We start from the raw sequence: 17,586 nt of genomic DNA, 5'->3' as shown, positions 1-17,586 counted from the left end.
GGTTCTTTGGAAGCTGATTAACTAACTAGCTAATTAACTAACAATAACGTATTGATAATTAAGAATATATATATATATAACTCTAAATATATACACATATATACACATTATTATACACCAGTATTGCATAATTTCTAATATACAGTTTTGTACAGTAATAAGTTAATGTACAGCTGTACACATTTCAGATGTGCAATTAATGAGTCTGGGGTAGATAAATGAGATGCAGGGTACAAAGGCGATAGAATACTGATATATATTCCAGATTGGATCAAGGAATTTGATATGGCTTTATTTATTTTATCTATTCTTAACAGTTTTGTAATCATTACAGGATAGACCTTAAAGTGTTAACAGTTTTTATTTATATGTAAAGCACATATACACTTACATATACACTTACAGATATGCACATATATGACCACCATGTTAAACTTGTGAAACATTACGTTTTGTTGATTTTCTAAGTGAAAATATGTTAACACATCCCGAACAGCAAAATTAAATTTGACATTTTTCCAGATTGAAGTGCGCAGCCTCTGTTTCTTTGCCAAGTTTAAGATACTGGGAAAAAAAAACAGAAAAATATAATATGTGCCCAACGTGTATTTCTGTTTATTATATATAAGTCATGTTACATGCAGTAAATAAACAGTAATTGTGTATTAAAATGTGTGGAAGTGTGTCCATCAACAACACACACACACACACACACACACACACACAAATATATATATAGCTGTGTTAGCTAGTTAAATATGTTTATATGTGTGAGTGTATGTGAGTGTATGTTATGTAACATCTATGTGAGAGTGAAATATATATATGCTTATTTATGTGTTTATATTTTATATTTATGTGCTCTCAGCTCCAGCTGTGTACAGTCAGTATCAGAGGATGTGAGAATCACACTTACGGTAAGAGGAGAAACAGTTAATGAGCTCTAATCAGCTTTCCAACAGCATGCTAATGCTAAAGCTAATGCTAATGTTAATGCTAATGCAGTAATAATACAGTAATACAGCAGTGAACTCAGTCTGTATGAGTATGTTAATGTAAAGAGTTCAGAGATGGACCCTCACTCAGCTATGAGGGTCAGAGTGTCCAAAGGTCACCGCACCCCGCAGCACGCCACCACACACCACCTCACACCACCGCACACCACCGCACACCATCGCACAGATACAGAGTGCAGCTGTGCTACATACAGATCGCCGCTGAACACCAGGCTAACACTCATTTTGCCCTCTACTCATAAAACATTTAATGGAATTAAGTTTCAACATCATGTATGAATTCACCCTGTTTGGCTTCAGCTGATAAACTCTTCACAAACACTGTTCACCAGCTGGAAGACACAACATGGAAAAAGAGAAAGATAACAAGGCTGGTAATGCTAATAACGTGGCCTGGACTCACAAACATTTAGCACAGTGCTGGACAATTAGAGCAATGCTGGGCAATTAGCACAGTGATGGACAATTAGCACAGTGCTGGACAATTAGAGCAATGCTGGGCAATTAGCACAGTGTAAGAAAGATAAGAGCAGTGCTGGATGATTTGCACAGTTTAGGAAGATTAGAGCAGTGCTGGATAATTAGCACAATGCTGGACAGTTAGAAGAGTATAGGACGATTAGCACAGTGTAGGACAATTAGAACAGTGCTGGATGATTCACACAGTTTAGGAAGATTAGAGCAGTGCTGGATGATTCACACAGTTTAGGAAGATTAGAGCAGTGCTGGATGATTCACACAGTTTAGGAAGATTAGAGCAGTGCTGGATAATTAGCACAATGCTGGACAGTTAGAAGAGTATAGGACGATTAGCACAGTGTAGGACGATTAGTAGGGCAGTGCTGGATGATTAGCACAGTGTAGGACGATTAGTAGGGCAGTGCTGGACAATTAGCATAGTGTAGGAAGATTAGAGCAGTGCTGATGATTAGCACTGTAGGACAATTAACACAGTGCTGGATGATTAGCGCAATGCTGGACGGGTAGAGCAGTGTAGCACGATTAGCACTGTATAGGACAATTAGCTCAGTGCTGGATGATTAGCACAGTGCTGGACAACTAGCGCACTGCTAGAGGTTGAGCTTTTTCAGGGATTTTACTGTGAACAAGTAAATCCACATTTACTTGTTAATATTGTTGTTAAAATGTTAGGAATTTTACAAGATCAATAATTATGTTGTTATGTTAATAAAGATGTTAATGATGTAAGTTATGTTGTGAATATTGTTAATGATGTTAATATTGTTAATGATGTTAATGATGTCAGTTATGTGGTTAATATTGTTAATGATGTTAGTTATGTGGTTAATATTGTTAATGATGTTAATGATGTTAGTGATGTGGTTAATATTGTTAATGATGTTAGTTATGTGGTTAATATTGTTAATGATGTTAATGATGTTAGTTATGTGGTTAATATTGTTAATGATGTTAGTTATGTGGTTAATATTGTTAATGATGTTAATGATGTTAGTGATGTGGTTAATATTGTTAATGATGTCAGTTATGTTGTTAATGATGTTAATGATGTCAGTTATGTTGTTAATGTTAATGATGTCAGTTATGTTGTTATTGTTGTTGTTAATTATGGTATTAATGTTGTTAAAGATGTTGTTGTTGTTGTTGTGTTTAGTTGAGGATGGTGCAGAAGTACTGCTCCCCGGTGAGGGTCTATAAACACCCCTTTGAGATGGTGATGGCAGTGAGTAAGAACTTATTTCTATTCTCCTATTTCTGTCTTCTTTCTTCTTTATTCTGTTTATGTTTATTCTTATTTGCTTTGGCAGTTATTTAAATTGGTAACATTCATGCCAACTAAGCACGGACGAAGAACAAGTGAGAGAGAGATACAGAGACAGAGAGAGAGAGAGAGAGCAAGAGAGAGAGTACAGAGACAGAGAGAGAGAGAGAGCAAGAGAGAGAGTACAGAGACAGAGAGAGAGAGAGAGACGGGAGAGAGAGAGAGAGAGAGAGAGAGAGAGAGAGAGACTGTGTGAGTGAGAGTCAGTATGTATGATATGTGAGTGGGGGGGGGCAGTAATGCCTGAAATGAGAACTATTCACCCTCAACCCCCTTCACACACACACACACACACACACACACACACACACACACACACACACACACACACACCTATATGCTGTATATATTTATAGAACAGCCATATGTAAAAGTTTGTGCACCCCTGGTCCAAATTAGCACATCCTCTACAGAGACGCACTTCAATACACAGTTACTGAATTTAACATATTGGGAAATCAATTTAACATGAAATGTGGCCAAAAGTTATGGCACATATTTTTTTATGTTTTTTTCAATATGTAAAACAGCAAGTAAATAAAAATTGTACATAAAAATTTGCTAAAAATGCCATTTTTAACGGTGTCTCTGTAGAGGATCTGTTGACTTATTTACACTTAGAAGATTAACAACCACATAAAACAACATGGAATTCGACTGGTTCAGACTTTTGCAAAAAACTGTATATAATACCTACATATACATGTATAAGGGCAGAGAGCAACAGTCACTAAATTACTAGTAAATAGTATTAAATAATACTAAGACTGTTATTAAAGAAGTATTGAACATAGTCAAAACAATTAAATAATATAATTATAATTATGTATGATAAAACAATAAATCATAAACAATGTTAGAACGTTTAATGCAAGTCAGCCCCCATGTATGTATTTAAATATATTAAAACTCACCTCTACAGTAATGCTAATTTCTGATAGCACCCCTATGGGATTTCTAATAGTATGTTAGCTAAGCTAACACTGGTGCACATTAACTTTTTTGTCTGTTCTAGTTTAAACAGAGACATCCAAAGCTTGTAATTCCATAGTTTTTATCTGAATCTTGTAACAGATATTATCATATATCTGAGCTTGTGTGTATCAGTGTTACAGTGTAGAGCTGCTGCCACTGTTTAACATTCCTAACAACTAACCAGAACCTGCTTAGACTACGGCTCATATTAACAGTCAGTGATGTATCTAGAACTTCTAGAAGGCCTAGAGCGTTTTTTTTATCTCCAACCGTTTGTAAATCAAAGTGTGATTGGTTGATTCTGTCAGTTCCTATGATGTTGGTGGATAATGTAACGTGTAAGGCCTTCAGTCCAGCTCCTGAAGACCTGACCAATGGGTGAGCAGCTTAGCTGTATCTGCCTAGATACCACAGAGAGAACAATCCTGATTGGACAAGTTTCTGTTCGGTGTATCAACAAGTCGACTCTCATTTCTAACCAAAACATAACAGTGAAGAGTGTTAAAACACAGTACTTACTGAGTTTAGAGCAGCGCCGTAGCTTTTAGAACAGGGTGGCCAGGTAAGGTTTTTTTCGGGGGGGCACACTGAGGAAAAATAGCATTACAGTGAAAAAAGACACATAAATTGATTAAATTGTGCTGTTTTTTCTGTACAAACTAAATCTGTCCATCATTTCCACATGAATAAAATATTACATCAATACTGCCGAAAATGAACCGAGCAACAAAACTGTTGACGTAACATATTTATTAATTCATGAGGAAATGATGTGTTTGAATCAAGTCAATTAAATGCAGCGTTTTAAGGAAATGATTCATACAGACGGAGCCGTAGAGGTTATTCAGTGCAGCTGCCATCGCCTCAGTTTATACAGGAATCCAATGGTTTGAAAGCTCAGCACTGTAACATACATCACACACGTTATACACTGTAAAAAGAAATGTTAGCATGATAAACTATTAGCCTACCTTATTTTTTAACCCCTTTACTCTTCTCCTTCCTGACCCCCCCACTGTCTCTGAAGTACTTATTATTATTATTATCATTATTATTATTATTGACTCATTTGTGATAGTTAACTTATCTTACCATCCAATATCCTGCTTCACAATGTAGCTCTCAGAGCAGCGCTGCTGACCCAGCACACATCCACTCACCTGTTGGCTGAATAAAATACCCACGTTGTGAAACAAATAAATAAATAAATAAATAAATAAATAAATAATAAGCTTTACACAAAGCGCTTTACAAGACAGAAAAAATACTAAATTGCAAATATGAATAATTAAAAGACAAAAAGAAACGAGAAAATGAAACATTACAAATGTAAAATGCAAACAGTGAAAGCAGTAAAACGAAAGAATAAAATGGAAACATTTTCAAAGTGCAGCGGTAAAATGAATTAAATTTTAATTAAAAGCTAATCTAAACAAAGGAGTCTTAACCTTCCTATTAAATGTGCCAAAATCTTACAAATACAGTGTTATTAGAGTCTTATAACTGGTCGCCTGATAGCAGATTTTCACCATGAAGTATAACTGATTCTTTATTAACGATGATTGATGACGGCTGACTGTCTCATTTCCCATAACTGGGGTGACCAGAAGGGCGGCCATGCTAATGGTCTATTAGCCTGGGCTGCCTTCAGCTCTGATAAAACGTAGTAAAACATTTACTTAAACAGAAACGGTGGTGTGTTGAACACTCTCACACAAGAGCTGCAACTACGGCAGCTGAGAAGGCCATTCCTGTCGTCCTGCTACTGTAATCTATTAAAAAACTTTGCAATAAAAAATTTGACATGCCAATCAAACAGGAGACGCACCTCAAAGCCTTAAAGTTTCACAGTTTCAACAAAATGTGTCGATCAACCCAAAAACTGTAGCAAAACTGTGCACAATGCCTTGAGATTGAATGTACCCCCATTAACTGACGGCCTATTTTTGCCTGAAACTGCGTACCCAAAGTAAAGGGGGCGCTGTTTACGCATCCTTTGAGCTGCAGTCATGATTTTAAAAGGAAACTGGTCTCACTTTATTTGGACAGTCCACTATAGTCCACTATAGATTGTCTACAGATGTTCTTATTGTTAACAAACTATCTGCTGAAACTGATTCTAAACAGTGGTGGGGCTGGGGTTAGGATTTGGACCAGGGTGAGGGTTGGGTTTAGGTGTTGAGTAGAGGTTAAGAGTTAGGATTAGAGCAGGTTTAAAGACAGTTACGGTCAGTTTAGTAGATATTTAGTTGACAGTTGCATCTAAAGCATCTAAAGTGGACGATTCAAATAAAGTGATACCGAAACACTGTCAAGTCAGAATAACTGCCTGAATGACTGACTCAGAGTAACAGAGTCTAGAACGGAGGACTTTATTTCCTCCTGACTCACAGATCTCTAAACTGATCTCTGACTCTTGCCGTGTTATCAGACCTCATGTTTTGGATTATGGTGTCTCTTTGGAGGCGGAGAGGCTCTGAAGGTGAGAACACAGATTTGCTGGCGTTTGATCATTCGGTGCTTGTGGTAAATGAGACGATCGTGACTGCTGTGAATAACAGGTCATAAAACGGTTTGTGGGAATCGAATCCTGAGATTTCAAGCGTCCTGAGTGCGTATTGCATCACTGTATTGCTGGATGATTTAATGCATAAAAATGATGTATAAAAAAAATAACTAAAAAGGGCCCTGAGGTTTCCCCACTGTTATTTACACATGTTTACATCAAATATTGAATATTAATCTCCCTCTCTGTTCACCTCTTTTATTGTGTTTGTGTTGAGTTTAATTAAGCGGTGTCTCCAGTTCCTCGTCTGTAAAGCGCTCTGCTCCGGTTACACTCGCCCACTCGCTGTGGTATTACTCTACTACAATGTGTGGATTCATAATGACCGCTCTGTGTGCCTCTGCATGTACAGCACAGGCTGTGCTGAGGTCACTTTAGCACTGGCTAACCTAAAGAAAAACATTTTTAATATATTTTTCTGTTTCATGTAGTTTTATGCATCCAAAAACAGTCATAATTCATTTCTATATGATCAGTTTCCAGTCTTTATCACTTACAATTAAACAGTTCAGCCCCGCCCATTCAGCCTACAGCAGTTTAGCCCCACCCATTCAGCCTAGAGCAGTTTAGCCCCGCCCATCCAGCATACAGCAGTTTAGCTCCACCCATTTAGCTACAGCAGTTTAGCTCCACCATTCAGCCTACAGCAGTTTAGCCCCGCCCATCCTGCGTACAGCCGTTTAGCCCCGCCCACTCAGCCTACAGCAGTTCAGCCCCGCCCATTCAGCCTACAGCAGTTTAGCGCCACCCATTCAGCTACAGCAGTTTAGCTCCACCCATTCAGCTACAGCAGGAATATTTCAGCCCAGACAGCTTTTTGAATGAGGCATAATACAGGTCAGCCAGTCAGAACAGAGCTCATTTACATATATTCGTCTTTAAGACAGTAACACAAACAACCTGTTTAAAGAGAGGATGGAATTTGGTAAAATATAAAATGAATTATGACTTTTTGGTACACGCAACTGCATAAATGTTATAAGTGGACCCTCTTAAGACCGATATATGTAAATGACCTCTGTTCTGATTGGCTGCTTTTAACTTCTTAAAACGTGAGCCTGAGTGGACAGGGCTAAACTGCTCCACGCTCAGTGGGGGATTTTTGTGACATTACAAAAACAGTGAATTCAGATAGACCTGTTTTGTAGCGTGATGTCTGTGAATGGACTGTATGGTGAGGAGTGAACAGTACGAACTTTAACAGCGTTTACAAACTACATCAGACTGAACAGTGTTTGTTTTTCCTGATACTGGCCCTGTAAGGTTTGTTGACCGACTGTGCGCTATACGTTGTGTGTATGTGTGTGTGTGTGTGTATGTGTGTGTGTGTGCGTGTGTGTATAGTGTTTCCTCTGTTCTAATTATACCGCTGGTACTAGATAGCTCAGCTCAGTTTCAGGTTACTCTTCAAGGGCTTGTATTCACACCCACAACAGCAAATGTTGGCCCCGAAATTGTAGACTGTAGCCGCTGTGACACGAGAGGCGGTTGCCGCGGTGATGGCCTGCTGAGAGGATGTGAATGTTGCCTCATTTCCCAAAACGAGCGATCCCACTGGATCCCGAAGCTTTAGAACACCGAATCCTGGATTTTACAGCATGTTCACTCCTAAAAAGACTATGTACTATTGATATGCAAAGAAACATATTTGCAAATGTTTCTGACATATATGAGAATATTAGAAGTTGTCATAGTCAGTCAAGGACTTCTGAAGAAGTTAAACCCTTACATGACCACAAAGCCTGGACTCTGCGGGAATGTAGATCTGCAGGACCAGGGTTGGTGACCACTGACCTAAACTAACATGTCAGAAACTTTTCTTGAACACACTACAGCAGGGTTTCTGAACCGGTGGGCCGCAAAGCCTGTTCTCAGGGGGAGGCAAAAGTTCATAGTGGGCCGTTGCCGGCACTTTGTCACAAAAAAAAAAATAATTTAGGCCAAATAATTAAAAATCGAAGAATCAAACATTTCCTAATTATAAGCCATATTAACGGATACTAAACAGATTATAAATAAAAATACCGCAGTCGCAGTCATCAGTTTGAGACTGTGCAGGCGGCGGCTCACGGTGCAGACGGTTAGCCAGAGGTGGATAGTTTTCTCAGGGCGCTTTCTCCTAGCTTGCTCCGTGCAGACCTATCAAATTTTTTCTTTAGTTCACTCTGTTTTGACTTGAGTGGACACTCCACCTGTATTCGGGTCTGCATCAAACAGCTGAACCAGTACGGCAAAACCCAAGGGTCACATAGGAAGGTGGGTTTATTTCAAATGAGGCGCTAAAACCCTCAAAACTAAAGAGACTCCAGACCAAACAGTGACTCCTGTGGAAATAACCTGAGCATTTTCAATGAAAACAAGATGGACTGCAGCTCTAAATCACAGTCCACATCTACATCTCCCTTTTTTTTCTTTTCCACCTTTTTTTTTAAATCTCTGCAACTGCCTGTTGTTTTTAACATTGTTTTTTGACATAACTGCAAATTTTGGTTTCTATGATTGAACTGAAATGGACGATTATAGTTTTTCTGTGGGCTGCTGTGGGCTCAGGTGGACGTTGGGGTGGAAAAGGTTGAGAACCCCTGCACTACAGCGTCTACAGTATACAGTAAGAGTGCAAATGAAATACTGCGCAATAGCAACTAAAGAGAGATTCAAGTGTCCTTAAATGCACTCAAAAAAAGGTTCTACAAGGGTTCCTTAGTAGACAATAGTTCTATATAGAATCTTGAACACTCAGTGAACCCTTTACATGATTAAAGGGTTCTTCAGACTGATGTAGAATGTGCTATAGATGGTTCTACATAGAGCCTTTTTTGAAAAGGGCTCCATCAATCTGAAGAACACTTTTACGATGCAAAGAACCCTGTAATCATGCAAAGGGTTCTTTGAATGTTTATGGTTCTATATAGAACCATTTTCTTTACTAAAAACCCTTGAAGAACCATATGCAGCTTTAAAAGTGTACAGTCCTATCACGTGATACACTGAAGGTGATACATTGGTGGGTGTATACAGGTGAGCACCTGAGCCTGTAATGTTCTAGCAGCAGTCCAGTGGGAGAAGGATAACGGTCTGGGGTACCGCTTTAGGGAACCGACAGATACACATTAACTGCGTATGTACTCTGCAGGCCTACGAGCGGCGGTTCCCCACCTGCCCCCTCATCCCGGTGTTTCTGGACAGCGAGATTCTGAGCGACGTCTGGAGCGAAGATGGGGCGATCCACACCGTCCAGCGCAGCTGCATACTCAGCGTGGACGCGCCCCGCCTCCTCAAAAAGGTCAGAGGTCATGCAGTGTCAGAGTAACAGTGTAATTATCAGCTTTAGCCTCACAGCTTCAGTTCTAACTTAAAAGAAGCAAAAGCTGGACTCCAGACACGCCTGGCTGATTGAAGGCATCTGGAAAAAAGGGAAATTTGGTGAATGACAACAACCAGATTTCCTTTTTTAGGGAAACATTCTTAGCAGTAATTCACTTGATTTGCATTTGCTTGTTTTCTCACAGCTTCAGGTTGTTGATCGTTTGTTAGAGTATTTTTTTCCACCTCTGCTCAGAACTAAGTTTCAGCATTAGTTACTTCACTTTCTTGTGTAAAGTATATCTTCTGAATATCTTATGCATTATTCTGCATCACTCTAGTCATCTCCTAGTGGCTAAATGTAATGACTAAACCGGGGTCGGCAAGACAAATGTTAAACAGAGCTAATCTGTCCTTCCAACAAAAATCAAACCCACAACAATTAATGTCCATTTTACCATCTTGGCTGTAAATATGTTTCAGTATGTGCTGATGTACCAGTATAGACTAAAAATATAATATAAACAAAATCACAGACTTACTTTGCTCTGCTTTAAGCTTTAGCTCAGCTGCAGCTGCTTTTCTCGCATCTCTGGCAGGAAACTTTTCCACAAAAGTAGAATAGTTGTCTCTCAACGGTTGACTTTTTATGAGGCTCAAGCCAGTTTTTCGTTCACCAGCTTCTCGTTCGAATTTTCCCGTTCCACCTTAAAAGGTGCCTGAGGTGTCAGAATGTAACTGCTGCACCATTTAAGGTGGAACGGGAAAATTCGAACAAGAAGCTGGCGAATGAAAAACTGACTTCAGCCTCGTGACTTTTTAGTGTTTGTCAGTTTCTCACCAGCTGGAGTGACTATAAACACAAATCAGTCCATTCGTCTCCAAATTATCGATGTTCGTCTTAAATCTCTCTCTTTGCCGTTTTGTTAGCTACTAGCTAGGCAAGACTGTTGTCTGTGTTGCTATGGTGACCAGCAGTCTGCACTGATCTTCAGGGTTAAAGGGTGAATTAGCAGTTCTACATTAACTCCAGAGTTTAAGATCATTTATTGTTAAAGTACAAAGTAGATTTTTTTTCACTAATATTAACTAATAACCCCCCCCCCACACACACACACAATGATGAAAATGTAAACATTTAGGGGTCGTGGTGACATTTTGTCATTTTTTTCATTTTTTGCAGATTTTATCAGAAAACGTAAATATTTGCTTTCTGAAGTTAGTTGTTGTCTACGGAAAGGGTGAAAACTGAGTGCTTCCCTGCTGAAAAAAGACTATTAGAACCTGATGGTTTTGCTTTCTAATGGAAACTGTCTTTATGGGTACCATTAGAGACCACAAGTTTCCTGTAGGACACCTTTAGATCCCATTATGAAACCATCAAATGCATCTAGAATCAGTCCCAGAACACCTGTTACACCATTAGAGTCCTTTACACTGTGATATTAACCCATCAGGACAAACACAGAATACCACTACTGACTATTGGACACCAGCAGGAACCAGCAGAGACTTTTATGGGTTCTTACTGTTTTTTAGCAGGTTTTTTTGGCCAAACTATCAGAGTGTGTTTAGGTGTAGCAGAGCAGCAGTAACTCATAAATCACTGCGTAACGTGTGTGTTTGTTGTAGATTGCCGGAGTGGAGGTGGTGTATTTTATCCAGAAGAACACTCTGAACTGGAGAGAACGCACTTTACTCATCGAAGCTCACAATGAAACCTTCAGTAACCGAGTCACGGTGCTGGAGACTTGCCTCTACAGTGTGAGTCACAGTGCCAGAGACAAAGAGAGGCACACTTTCCTCAGTGTTTTCAAAAACAGTAGACAATGCACAAGGTGTGACATTTGATAAGTAATAAACTTTGAACTTCTGATGCCACAGGCATGAAATTTTGAGGAGTTGTTTGGTTTAAAGTGTGAAGAGTGTTTAACAACCAAGTTCAAAGATGCAGAGGTTTTATGACTTATTAATAATCCGAAATTTATATATATATATATATATATATACAGTCCTGCTCATCATTATTGGCACCCATGAAGTTTAAGTACATATTGTGGAATATCCCCTGAAAAAATGAATCAACTGAAACAGTTTTTTTGTATAGAGCACTCATATTTAAAACAAAAGAGCAAACTATAAACAACAATTTAAAACAAAAAACAATGTGAGGGAAAAACAGAAAAAACCTGAAGCTTGCTGTGACACTGGTATTGGCACCCTTTACATTAAATTAGTATGGAAACACATTTTCACTCACCTGTGGTAAATCGCAAATGATAATCACCTGTGACAAATTCAGTGCCCATGTGACATGAATTAGCCAATGAATGATGACTTCAGGGTTTTAAAAAGCCATACGTTGGGCCATGTTCATTTGTTACAATGGTGAAGACAAAGGAGCTGTCTGAGGACATCAGAAGTGCTATTATTAGCAAACACGAGACTTCCAAAGGGTATAAGGCCATCTCCAAAGACCTTGGTATCCCAGTTTCAACAGTGCGCAATGTTATTAAGAAGTTTGCCAAGCATGGAACTGTCAAGAATCTCCCTGGACGTGGGGAAAAGAGGAAAATTGACAAGAGAAGTCTTTGAAGGTTGGTGCGAACGGTGGAAAAAACACCAAGGCAAACATCCAAAGAACTGAAGGCCAACCTGGAACAGTCTGGGGTCATGGTTTCAACAAGTACCATACGCCGCACACTAAACCGTGCAGAGCTTTATGGGCGAAGGCCAAGGAAGAAACCATTGCTAAAGAAAAGACATAAAAAGGAACGACTGATCTTTGCCAAAGAGTACCTTGACAAACCACAATCATTCTGGGACAATGTTTTGTGGACAGATGAAACAAAAATAGAGCTTTTTGGCAATGCAAAGCAACAGTTTGTTTACAGACGGCGCAATGAAGCTTATAAGGAAAAGAACACCCTACCAACAGTTAAGCATGGTGGAGGATCCATAATGCTGTGGGGTTGCTTTGCTGCATCTGGTACTGGAGGCCTTGACCGTATCACAGGAATCATGAAATCAGAGAATTATCAAGAGATTTTAGAGCGAAATGTCCTACCCAGTGTAAGAAAACTTGGTTTGAGCCGAAGATCATGGGTATTCCAGCAAGACAATGACCCAAAGCACACATCCAAAAGTACACGGGAATGGTTTAAAAGGAAAAAATGGACTGTTTTAAAATGGCCAGCAATGAGTCCTGACCTCAATCCCATTGAAAATCTTTGGGGTGAGTTGAAATCTGCCATTGGGAAAAAGAATCCTGCAAACATTCAAGAGCTTGAACAAACTGCAAAGGAAGAGTGGGAAAAAATACCAGCTGAGAAGTGCAAGAAGCTTATAGATGGCTACAAGAAACGTTTGGAGGCTGTCATCACAGCCAAAGGGTGTGCAACCAAATATTAACAAGGGGTGCCTTTATTGCTGCACATGCTGTTTATTCTGTTTCTTCTTTAAAATTGCAACATGCAAGTTGAAAAACAATGTTTTTTTTGTTGTATTACTTTGGACCTCCAATTAAAAAATCCTGAAGATATAACTTTGGTACATTTACATTTATTTCTGAAGATATTGTACAGGTTATGCAAAAAAAGGAAGGGGTGCCAATAATGGTGAGCAGGACTGTATGTATATATATATATATATATATATATATATATATATATATATATATATATATATACACACATTACCATTTAATAAGTTATACCATTTGAAAGGATACATTTCAATTACCAACTGCACCCAAATATATGTTACTTTTGTCAATTGGTTGGTTGTTAAATGGTTGATTAATTCTCAAATTATATTTTTTGATTTTTTTAAAGTGTCAGACACAAAAAGGTTTATATCACATTTATTCATCCTAATTGTCTCTCTGACAAACACATGACTTATTATTTATTTTTTTTGAGTTATTACTTTTTTTTTACCTTTCTCTATGATTTTAAAGCAGAAATTAAGGCCACACCTACTTCATAAATCCTCCAAATCTCAAACTATTTTAGAAGTAAAATGTTTAAGAAGTTTAAAATATTGTACCCTGTCTGTTGGGCTCAGTTACATTATTTATATTTTATATGAAAACTATTATACATACCTTAGATGATTGATGCACAGAGACTTTTTAGCATTTAAAATATCTATAAAGTGTCTATAAAGTGCTTATAAAGTGCTCTATCTGTGTGTGTTGTGTAGGTCCACCCTGACAATGAAAGCTGGACGTGTTTTGAACAGTCGGCTTCTTTAGACATCAAATCATTCTTCGGTTTTGAAAGCACAGTGGAGAAAATCGCCATGAAACAGTACACAGCCAACATCAAACGGGTAAGCCTTAGTATTTATACCCTGATTTATCTTGGTCTCAGTAGTATTTGTACTCTTATTCTTCTTAGTGTTGATAGTATTTGTACCCAGACGTGTCTCAATCTCAATAGTATTCATACTCATACTTGTCTTGTTCTTAATAGTATTTGTACTCAGACTTATCTTGGTCTTGATAGTGTTCACACTGGGACTCATCTTTGTCTTGATTGGATTTGTACTCGGACTCTTCTTGGTCTCGATAATATTTGAACTCAGACTCATCTTGGTCTCTATAGTATTTGTACTCAGACTCATCTTGGTCTCTATAGTATTTGTACTCAGACTCATCTTGGTCCTAATAGTATTCACACTGGGACTCATTTTGGTCTCAGTAGTATTTGTATTGGGACTCATCCTGGTCTCGATAATATGTGTACTCAGGCTCATCTCGGTCTACACACTATTTGTACTCAGACCAGTCTTAGTCTAGGCAGTATTTGTACTCAGACTCTTCTTAGTCTCGAAAGTATTTGCATTTAGACTCATCCCAACAGTATTTGTACTCAGTCTTATCTTGGTCACTGTAGTATTTGTGATCGGACTTGTCTCAGTCTCAACAGTGTTTGTACTCAGACTCTTCTTGGTCTCAATAGTATTTGTACTCGGACTTGTCTGTCTCGACAGTATTTGTACTCAGACTCTTCTTGGTCTCAATAGTATTTGTACTCGGACTTGTCTGTCTCAACAGTGTTTGTACTCAGACTCTTCTTGGTCTCAATAGTATTTGTACTCGGACTTGTCTGTCTCGACAGTATTTGTACTCAGACTCTTCTTGGTCTCGATAGTATTTGTACTCGGACTTGTCTTAGTATCAAAAATATTTCTACTGTGACTCGTCTAAGTATCATAGTATTTGTAAGACTTGTCTTGGACTTATTTTGGATTTGATAGTATCTGTACTCAGACGTGTTCTCATACTGCAAACATTACTGTTGTGTGTAGGGAAAGGAGATAATAGAGTATTATCTGTCTGAGCTGATCTCTGAGGGTGTTACTGAAATCCCCCGCTGGACTCCTCCTCTACAACCACCTCTGACCTCTGACCCCTACACCATCACGGCACTGACCTCGACGGAGCTCCACACAGCCAGCAGCAGCGACATCAGCCTCGGAGCCGGCAGCACTGAACCAGCTGAAGGTAAAACACAGTCATGTATTACTGTCTGTGGCTTTTTGACCTTTATACTAATCCTGCGTGACCATCTAAAAAGACCTTTATTACCTCGTTAGCGTGTTATCTGGTCAATTTATGTATGACTCATCATATCATACCACAAAAAAGGGTAAATTCTCTTCCTCTCATTCTCATCCCTGCAAAAATGTAGTGACTATTGCCCCGCCTCTAAAATGCCTACTGATTTTTGATTACATCACCATGCAACAGCACTATCCAAACACCACAACCACTTTCTATGTTAGGCATGTTCCGAAGCTAAAGCTTCAGAGTCAAGTTCGAATCGAGTCTCAAGTCTCAGAGGTTTGAATGAGTTTCTGAGACTCAACTTGAAAAAAGGAACTTAGTCAAGTCCGAGTCTGTCTCGAGTCTCTTTGGAGCAAGTCTGAGTTGAGTTATTAGCCTCTGAGGTGCGAACCCGTGTCGAGTCTCGAGTTTCTGAGATGTGAGTCAGAGTCAAGTCTCAATTTTCTGAGGTGTGAGTCAGAGTCTTGTCTCATGTCTCTGAGGTGTGAGCCTGGGTCAAGTCTCTGAGATGCGAGTCAAAGTCGAGTCTCTGAGGTGCGAGCCTGAGTCTCAACTCTTTGAGGTGCAAGCCTGACTCTTGAGTCTCTGAGGAGCGAGTCCGAGTCGAGTCTCGAGTCTCTGAGGTGCGAGCCCAGGTCGAATCTCTGAGATGTGAATCAGCGTCGAGTCTCTGAAGTGTGAGCGTGAGTCTCTCTGAGGTGCAAGTCCGAGTTGAGTCTTGAATCTCTGACGTGTGAGTCTGAGTCTCGAGTCTCTGAGGTGCGAGTCTGAGTTAAGTCTCAAGTTCATGAGACTCAACTGGGTAAAAGGAACTTTAAGTCAGAGTCTGTCTCAAGTCTCTGTAGAGCAAGTCTGAGTCAAGTCTCAGGGCTCTGAGCTGTGAGTCTGAGTTGAGTCTTGAGTTTCAGAGGTGTGAGTCTAAGTCAATTCTTGAGATGCAAGCCCAAGTCAAGTCTCGAGTCTCTGTGGTGTGAGGCTGAGTCGAGTCTTGAGCCTCAGAGGTCTGAGTCTGAGACAAGTCTTGGCTAATCTAAGTACCCATCTCTGCAATCTACCAATGATAGACCAAATTTTAATAGGACCACTTGGTAGCCTCAACAATGAGTGCATTTACATGCTCTTAATAATCGGATAACTGCAGAAAATCAGATGGTGTCAGTAACTGGTTCAGCGTGTTTACACTTAATAATCTGATAACTGCAGAAAATCAGATTGTGTCAGTAACTGGTTCAGTGTGTTTACACTTAATCCGATTACAGCAGAAAATCAGATTGTGTCAGTAACCGGTTCAGCGTGTATACACTTAATAATCCGATAACTGCAGAAAATCAGATTGTGTCAGTAACCGGTTCAGTGTGTTTATACTTAATAATCTGATAACTGCAGAAAATCAGATTGTGTCAGTAACTGGTTCAGTGTGTTTATACTTAATAATCCGATAACTGCAGAAAATCAGATTGTGTCAGTAACTGGTTCAGCGTGTTTACACTTAATAATCTGATAACTGCAGAAAATCAGATTGTGTCAGTAACTGGTTCAGTGTGTTTTTATGCTCTTGAGTAATCAGATAATGGGGAAACTCCAGGTCTACATGGGTCAGGCAATAATTGGATTTCTGCTTTATAACCAGCCAGTAAACTCACAGAATAAGACGTAAACGCTGTGTTAAACGCTGTGTTAAACGACGTGTTAAACGCTGTGTTAAAGGCTGTGTTAAACGATGTGTTAAACGCTGTGTTAAACGCTGTGTTAAAGGCTGTGTTAAACTCTGTGTTAAACGATGTGTTAAATGCTGTGTTAAACGCTGTGTTAAACGCTGTGTTAAACTCTGTGTTAAACGCTGTGTTAAACTCTGTGTTAAACTCTGTGTTAAACGCTGTGTTAAACGCTGAGTTAAACGATGTGTTAAAGGCTGTGTTAAACTCTGTGTTAAACGCTGTGTTAAACTCTGTGTTAAACGCTGTGTTAAACTCTGTGTTAAACGATGTGTTAAATGCTGTGTTAAACGCTGTGTTAAACGCTGTGTTAAACTCTGTGTTAAACGCTGTGTTAAACTCTGTGTTAAACTCTGTGTTAAACGATGTGTTAAACGCTGAGTTAAACGATGTGTTAAAGGCTGTGTTAAACTCTGTGTTAAACGCTGTGTTAAACTCTGTGTTAAACTCTGTGTTAAACGCTGTGTTAAACGCTGAGTTAAACGATGTGTTAAAGGCTGTGTTAAACTCTGTGTTAAACGCTGTGTTAAACGCTGTGTTAAACGCTGAGTTAAACTCTGTGTTAAACTCTGTGTTAAACGCTGTGTTAAACGCTGAGTTAAACGATGTGTTAAAGGCTGTGTTAAACTCTGTGTTAA

At 39.1% G+C, this 17,586-nt stretch overlaps 1 protein-coding gene across 1 annotated transcript in view; it reads left to right on the top strand.

Annotated features, from left to right (window-relative positions):
• Positions 1 to 2,654: 2,654 nt before the first annotated feature.
• LOC118798320 (SEC14-like protein 5) overlaps positions 2,655 to 17,586 on the top strand; it is a 34,363-nt gene continuing 19,431 nt past the window's right edge. The window contains exons 1-5 of the mRNA XM_036557747.1: positions 2,655 to 2,718; positions 9,492 to 9,641; positions 11,294 to 11,425; positions 13,865 to 13,993; positions 14,975 to 15,170. Coding sequence (XP_036413640.1) covers positions 2,656 to 2,718; positions 9,492 to 9,641; positions 11,294 to 11,425; positions 13,865 to 13,993; positions 14,975 to 15,170 — 670 coding nt within the window. The 5' untranslated portion in view covers position 2,655. The remainder of the gene's footprint in view (positions 2,719 to 9,491; positions 9,642 to 11,293; positions 11,426 to 13,864; positions 13,994 to 14,974; positions 15,171 to 17,586) is intronic.

The sequence above is a fragment of the Colossoma macropomum genome, unplaced genomic scaffold, assembly GCF_904425465.1.
Source record: "Colossoma macropomum unplaced genomic scaffold, Colossoma_macropomum, whole genome shotgun sequence".
Lineage (NCBI taxonomy): Eukaryota > Metazoa > Chordata > Actinopteri > Characiformes > Serrasalmidae > Colossoma > Colossoma macropomum.
Note: the sequence above shows the minus strand (reverse complement) of the source record. Positions and strands in the feature narration are given on the sequence as shown.